The sequence below is a fragment of the Gracilinanus agilis genome, chromosome 4, assembly GCF_016433145.1.
Source record: "Gracilinanus agilis isolate LMUSP501 chromosome 4, AgileGrace, whole genome shotgun sequence".
NCBI lineage: Eukaryota > Metazoa > Chordata > Mammalia > Didelphimorphia > Didelphidae > Gracilinanus > Gracilinanus agilis.
In genome coordinates, this window is record NC_058133.1 from 55909748 (window position 1) to 55917258 (window position 7511).

At 41.0% G+C, this 7511-nt stretch overlaps 1 protein-coding gene across 1 annotated transcript; it reads left to right on the forward strand.

Moving 5' to 3' along the window:
• The first annotated feature begins 477 nt into the window (after nt 1–477).
• Nucleotides 478–6832, forward strand: RGS4 (regulator of G protein signaling 4). The gene is made up of 4 exons (XM_044674132.1): nt 478–533; nt 3841–3945; nt 4968–5029; nt 6683–6832. Exons 1-4 carry the CDS (start codon nt 490–492, stop codon nt 6751–6753), a joined length of 282 nt encoding a protein of 93 aa, XP_044530067.1. The 5' UTR covers nt 478–489; the 3' UTR covers nt 6754–6832.
• Nucleotides 6833–7511: the final 679 nt, after the last annotated feature.

Here is a 7511-nt window from a genome sequence, read left to right on the forward strand (position 1 = left end):
GAACCGATACCCCTTTCGGGCTCTTTCCATCTCTAAATTCCCACCTTTTGAAAAATCGTAAAGCTTTGCTTGCTCTTTTCTGGAAGCCCACACATCTCTAAATAAGTATTTGGTTGGGCTTTGGTCTAAAGTTTTCCTCTGGTGTGTGCTTTCTTTCTTTCTTTTACTATTATTTTTTAATTCTTCTCTTTTCTTTATCCCCTGGTTTATCCATTTGGCATTGTTTATGCGTCAGCCGGTCTCTTTCTCATTCTCTTCCAAGGGTTGGAGGAGGGAGAGGGGAGGGGGAGCTAGTGCCGCAGTGCTGCCTTCTGATTGGCTGAACGGGCTGGACTGGACTATAAAAGAAACTCAGGCAGGTTCAGCAGGAAGACTCTCAGAGGATTCCCACAGCATCCTGCCTTAGACAAAAAAGGGCTTGAGCAAGAAGCTAAAGCCGCTACCGCAGTGTTTCTCGTCTGCACTTTGAAGGCAAATAAGAAAGGCAAGATGTGCAAAGGACTTGCTGCTCTGCCCGCCACTTGCTTGAGGAGGTAAGATTGTTCTCATGCATCTGTTATGACAGATGTCCTTTATTAGTCTTAGACTTCGTGCACAGGGTGCCCCAAAAGTCTGGGTGCCCTTTGGAGCTCAAAACTGAAGACTTTGGGCATATCCTGTATTTGCAGTCAGTCAGTGCAACAGCAACTTCCTAGACTTTCTTTCAAAGACTGACTAGAAACAGTGATAAAAGGATTTCCCACCTCCTATTCTTCTGATGCCTATTTACTGTATAACTGATGTTTTAGTCAGAAGTCTGGGGAGGTGGGCAGGGGACGGTGAGATGCACTGAAATATGTATCATTGTCTTTGAATGATGTTTAGTTGTTAGTCGTGGTGTTCATAAAACCGGTGTGTGGATTTTCTGATTGCATGCTAGCTAGCAATGACTTTATAGACTTCAGACAGTTTTTCTTTAATGAGATCTCACTTTATTGCTATAAAAAAGTATACTAGGATGTAGTAAAAAGCATGCTCTAACTGGTGTATGACCTTGAGCAAATCAGCTCCCCCTTTCTGGGAATCAGTTTATTCCACTGTCAAAAATGAAGATTTGGAGTTTGAAGATCTCTGGGGATCTCCTTCAGTCTTACTATTCCAATTCAGGGATTTTCTCATTCTGTATTTGGGGATCTCTATTAGGCTGTAGTATCTTTCTGGATCAGTGAAAGCCAGAACTAAAAGGGGCATTAAAAACCACTATTCACCAAAAGCCTGATGACTCGGTGTCTTATGTTCTTTGTAACATATATTTGGAGGAAATGCCATAAGGCTATAGAGGTACTTTTGGAAATCGCAGAGCTTATGATTTAAGTAACAACCAATAATCTAGCAGATGCAGTGAGCCCACCCCAACCTCCTCTAAAGTAGCAGAGCACACAGGATTCTCCTTAGCTGACAGTCATCTCTTTCTTCAAACAAATCAGTGAACACAATGTATTTGATCGAATTCTTCAAAGTTTTGAAATGCTCTGCTACTGTTCATCTGTCAAAGAAACTGCACTTGGAGGCATTTTTGCTTGCTCTGCTGGTGTGTTAGAAACTCATGGTTAACTTTTATGATGTCATACTTCCTAACCTTTCATAACTGGTGGGATGCTCTGCACAGAGCTGTTATGTGCTGAGGCATTAGGCTGTATTTTCATATAAACAAAACATGTCTTCAAATCTAGTTTCTTCTCTCCATCCTTCTCAGCTTTTGAAAGGTTTCATCTGAGTGGTGGCGGAGGGGAGGTTTTACACTGCATGTGTTTTCTAAATGAATCTACAGAAGATTACATTCTAAAGGTGGTTCCATGCTATTTAACCTTTAAGGCAGTTGAGCTGCTGACATATATACAGTTCTTTAAAAAAAAAAAAAAAGACCAGAGAAACACCTTCCGGGGCCCCTAAGACATTTGCATAAAATGAATGGCTGCTATTAAAATAATATCTCTCATTTTATGCTTGTTGCTTTAAAGTAAAACCAAATTCCAGGGTTTGTTTGGGTGTTTTTTTTTAAAAGCAAATTCAGAGCAAGATCATCCACCAAAGGGAATAACTTTGATTTCTACTGGTAACAGATTCCAGTTTACCCAACCCTTCTGATTCTTACCAGGAAATTTGCCATCAGTTCCAGGGACAGACTTCTCCCCTTGACTTTCCAAGGACAGTTAGAAAGATACCACCAATCTTCTTAGAAAGGGGGCTTATCATCTGGGGCTGATTTGAGTCCTGAATAAGATCAGTGCTTCTTCCCTTCCTCCAGTCTAGAGCAAGTCACTTAGCATTCTAGGCTTCAGCTAAGCCTCTGCAAAGTAATCAAATACATCAGTGTGGAGAGGTAGGTTTACTTTCCTAACAGCCTTGGACTTCAGATTTAAAAAAAAATAGACCTGAACTCTGCTCCCTGGGTGAGATAAGAGTCATTGGACAGGAGATCATCACTCCTCTCACTTTGCAGTTGAGGAAATGTGAGGTCCAGAGAAACTGAGACATTTGGCAAAGATCACACAGCTTCTAAGCAACATAATGAGGATTTGTACCTGTAAAGATCTCCTCCTTCCTGCCCAGCATACTTTCTACTTCTGTCCCATCTACCTCTAAAATGTCATACTTCTCTTGATTCAAGTTATCGGCTAGGAAAATGATTTTGCATATAAATGGACTGTTAGTCCAGAGTAATCAACAAGTAGCTAGTGAGCCTAATTGGTAGTTGATTAAAAAAATCCTCCTTGTGGAGTTAAGTATAACCTAGCTACACATGAACCATAGATAATAAGCTAAAAATGCTGCTTTAATTAAAGCAGGCTGTCAGTGTTAATGACTATCCCAGCTGCTTCCTCCCAAGTCTTTGGCCCAGTTCTTCTCCCCCTTTTTAAATCTCAAATGTGCTTGTGATTTCTTCTATGATGTATTTATTAAGAATAAAGTGGGAAAGGAGGGGGAAGAGAAGGGGAAGTGCGCAGGAGATCCTAGCTTTAGCTCTGCCAGGTATGTGTGACTAGAAAGATGGCTTTTTTTTAAGTTTAATGGTCCCTTCTCTCCCTACCTTCTTCCCTCAACTCCCCCCCACCCACCCCAGCATACATCTTCACTTAGAGTCCAACAATTACCCCCACACCAGATATCAGAAACCCATAGAGAAGAATGAGCTGTGCACACCTTATTGAGGATGCAGGAAGCATCCAGCACTTGCTCTCCCTCCTCCCCTCCCTCCCTAATAGCTGCATTGCCTTTTCCTACTTGTCAGCATTGCGGTGTAGTGCCTGAGTTTGCAAGCAGCCAGGAGACAGACTGGTTTCAAGATACTCAGTGGGTGGCAGCACTATGAAGGGACCTAATCCTGCAGTTAATTTGCCATGCATGCAGCCATTACTTGCTTCCTATTTTAAAAATATATCTATGTAGTAATTATCCACATCATATCTTTATATCTGGTAGATTTCTTCTTCCAGGGAATGCAAATAAACTTTACAGTTTACATTCACCAGGTCTTTACAGTAGCTGCAATACTCTTAAGTAGTGGTCAGGGGCTGAGACTCCTGGCCTGCAGATGAAAGCCCCTAAGAGAAGTGACCCTGGCCTCAAGGTTATCTGGGAAGTCAAAGACAAAAACAGACATTGAAATCCAGTCATCTGGATTGCTCCCTCTGGGTTACATTCTTCTGCTAACTTGTCTTTCCAAACTTTACCACTGAGTGAAATGTCAGTCCTGGGCTCAAGCTTCGCGACTCTTTTGTTGTTATCAGACCTTCTTTAGGGAAATGAGAGACATCATCATCAGTTGATCTTCATTTCTGTTCATTTTCCCTTTTACAGTGCAAAGGACATGAAGCATCGCCTAGGATTCTTGCTCCAGAAGACAGATTCCTGTGATCAAAATTCTTCCCATAGCAAGAAGGAGAAAGCATCTTCTTCTCAGAGGTGAGAGAATACTCCTCCCAATGCCACCACATGTAAATTCCATGATGAGCATCTCATTTCTGAAATTTAGAAGGGATTTCAGAGGTCAATAAGTCCAACTCTCTCATTTTACAGATGGGGTAACTGAACCTAGAGAGCTTATGCCTTGCCTAAATTCACATGACTATTGAGTGGCAGAGCTAGAGATTAAAACCAGAATCCTGAAAATAAAATGATCCCTCTTTTCTACTATGCCATGCTGTACCTAGGAGTCAGAAAAGCTGGATTTTGAGTCTTTTTGCTATCTTTGAGTCAAATAATTTTGAATTAGTCCATAATCTTCTCTGACCCTCAGTTTCCCCATCTATAAAATGGAGATGAATACTTCTAAGACCTACTTTACAGTAAGCATTCTAAGATCAAATGAAAAGCTATACATGAAGGGGTTCTATAACAGCAAGGAAGTTTTAATGATATAAGCTATTATTCTTTATATCAAGGGTCAGCAACATATGGCTCTTTCTGCAGGAGCCATAAAGTCCATTTTTTTTTCAGGCGCTGTTACAGGAGTGCGCACTGTGAGCACTGTACGGCTCTCACAAAATTACATTTTAAAAAAAGTCGTGTTTATGGCTCTCATGGCCAAAAAGGTTGCCAACCCCTGCTTTATGTGATTGATATGATTGATAACATGCTAGGATCTTCAGAGATTCTTCCATCTATATTAGTAAATATTTTGGTGCTTAAGAAGCTAAAACACTTAGCCCTTGGATTTGTATTAGCATTCTAGAGTCTTTGTTCATTCATTTTTTAATTTCAAGATTCAGCAAATGTTGGTTGTCTAAAGAGCAAAACTGGGCACTGGTATTATTTGCTTATGGGTAGAGAGGCAAAGAAATTTGTTGAGGGGTGTGGGATGGGAATGGGGAGGAAACACATCCCTGCTCTGCTTTTAACTAGATGAGGATGGCACTTGGGTCTTATCATTATGTCAAGTCATCATGTTCAATTGTTCTCTGACCTCTTCTCTATTTTGCATCTAGGGTGAGCCATGAGGAAGTCAAGAAGTGGGCTGAATCCTTGGAAAACCTAATTAGTCATGATTGTAAGTAGGCATGTTCTCCATTCCTTATAATGAGGGACCCAGTACAATTCCCTTTTAACATTTAGATAATAAACAATTACTCTTTGAGTGGAAGCATTTTGGGGTGACATGGGTTTTCCCCAACAAAGAAGCCATGTTTTGTATGTAAAGATGTTACCTATGATAGCCTTTCAACTTGAACTAAGGCAGAATTAACAGCGTTGTCAGAAGAGGGATGGTCTTGTCTTTTCAGACAATGAACTCTTCCTCATTGAGGAAGTATTCAGGCAAGGACTGAGTGATTACAGTGTAGGTATGTCACAGAGAAGACATTTATATACATCAGTTTTGGAAGGTCAAACTGAAAAACTTCTCAAGTCCCTTACAACTCTGCTTCTTAGTTGGGCCCATAGGGAATAGGGATGTCCTCTCAGCACAAAAATGTCCACCATTTCTGTTAAGGAAATAGCAACCACTAGAGACAAGGATATGTTGGTGAAAAGAAATTCAGGCTCTTACTTAAATCATGAGAAAAAAAAATGCACAAGTTCTTTTTCCCCAAGATCGTATAGTTCTGGCCTTGTGGTAGCAGCAGTTGCATCTAGATGGAAGGACACACTTAGGAAATTGAGAGGAAAGATGAAATAAATTCACACAAAAGCTCCTTATTTCCTTGCAGATGGAGCCATGTAATAGGAGGACTTTTATGAGGTCTTTTATTTTTCTCCTACTAATAGAAACATTCAGTCTTCCGAAGTCTAGATCTTCTTCCTTTAGCTAGATTATCACATGATGCTCGATGAATCAGGATTGCTTTCCTGTTTCATGACTGTTTTGTACAATTTCAAGAATTCTTTCTTTAAATAAAAAAAAGCTCTCAAAGACAGACTTATTAAGGAACTGGACAAAGATCCCATAACACCTAGCCCCATTGAGTTTCTGGACCCTTTTCTTAATGCCCAAGAAGGGAAGAACATCTGATGCATTAGCACAAGAGCAAAGGTAGCTAACCCAAGCATCTAATAGAAATCTTGGGGCAATTTTTCCCTCTGCTTTGTCGTAAACATAATACCTCAAAAGAGATGCCCAACATAACAAACAAGGGTATGTCTCTTGTTTTATTACAGGTGGCCTAGCAGCTTTCAAAGCTTTTCTGAAGTCTGAATATAGTGAGGAGAACATTGATTTCTGGGTCAGCTGTGAGGAGTACAAGAAAATCAAATCACCCAGCAAACTCAGCCCCAAGGCCAAGAAGATCTACAATGAATTCATCTCTGTCCAGGCAACTAAAGAGGTAGGTATCAATGGTGCAGTGGTCTCTTGGGAAGTACATGGGGGGAGGTGGGGAAGCAGTTAAAGGAAGGAGGAGTATAGTTTCTCAGGGCTATAATGCCTGGCCTGAGTCTTTAGTTACCAAATAGAGGTAGCAAAAGTATATAGAATATGCAAATCCTGTCCCCTGCTTCCAAATTCTACTTTTTCTTTAATCACACTTATCTTGCCCAATTTTTTTTTTTTTTGCATGCTCAAGACTGTATTTTTCTATTTGATGGTGGTGGTGATGGGGTATGTGTTTGTGTTCCTATCTCAACTAGCTCGTTGGGATTATTCCTCCATATGAATCTTGTAGGGATGATATAGCCTAACAGATTTCTTGACTCTTTTATCCTCAAGGTGAATCTGGATTCCTGTACACGGGAGGAGACAAGCCGGAACATGCTGGAGCCTACAATAACCTGCTTTGATGAAGCCCAGAAAAAAATCTTCAATCTCATGGAGAAGGATTCCTATCGCCGTTTCCTCAAGTCCCGATTCTATCTCGACTTAGTCAGCCAAGCCGGTACCAGCTGCTGTGGATCAGAGAACCAGAAAGGAGCCAAGGCCCCTACTTTAGACTGTCCTTCTTTGGTCTCCCAGTGTGCCTAAACCCCAAGGGGAGGGGAAGAAGGGTCACACTTCCAAGACTCTCATCTGGAACCCACTAAGGCAAATTACTGATCTGTATTATTAAGCATCAGTGCTGTAAACAAGTGGTAGCCTAGTGTCTACATCATGTCCCCATGACAGAGCTTGCCATCTCAGCCACTGCAGGCATGTGCAATGGTTCCTCACCTGTACATAGTTTGATTTCAGTGTTTAAATGTATGTTTGTCTTGGCATTCATCAGGGCAGGAACCTCATCCAGGTCCCCTTTTCCTAGGTTTCCTTCAAGGTTGCCATCTGATTCTGTAAAACTCATTGTCAAAGCCTTAAGAGCTTTCCGTCCAGCTCTTTGATCCAGGGCTGACTGCTCTACATCATGTGGTATCCATATGTGCATAATGTATACTGTTAATCAATGCTTTATGCTGTAGATTTTGTAAGAGGGTGACCTATATCATATATGCAGCCACAGCTCTAAGAAGAGAAAAAAAGGACCCTAGGTGCTCAGAACTACAGTGTGTGTGTGTGTATGTGTGTATTTTTGTATGTGTATGTTTGTTACAGGTGATCATTGTGCTTT

Coding starts and splice junctions, on each gene's coding strand:
- RGS4 (XM_044674132.1), top strand. CDS start 490: ATGTGCAAAGGACTTGCTGCTCTGCCCGCCACTTGCTTGAGGAG. Junction 534..3,840: donor CCCGCCACTTGCTTGAGGAG/GTAAGATTGTTC, acceptor TCCCTTTTACAG/TGCAAAGGACATGAAGCATC. Junction 5,030..6,682: donor AAACCTAATTAGTCATGATT/GTAAGTAGGCAT, acceptor TTTATCCTCAAG/GTGAATCTGGATTCCTGTAC.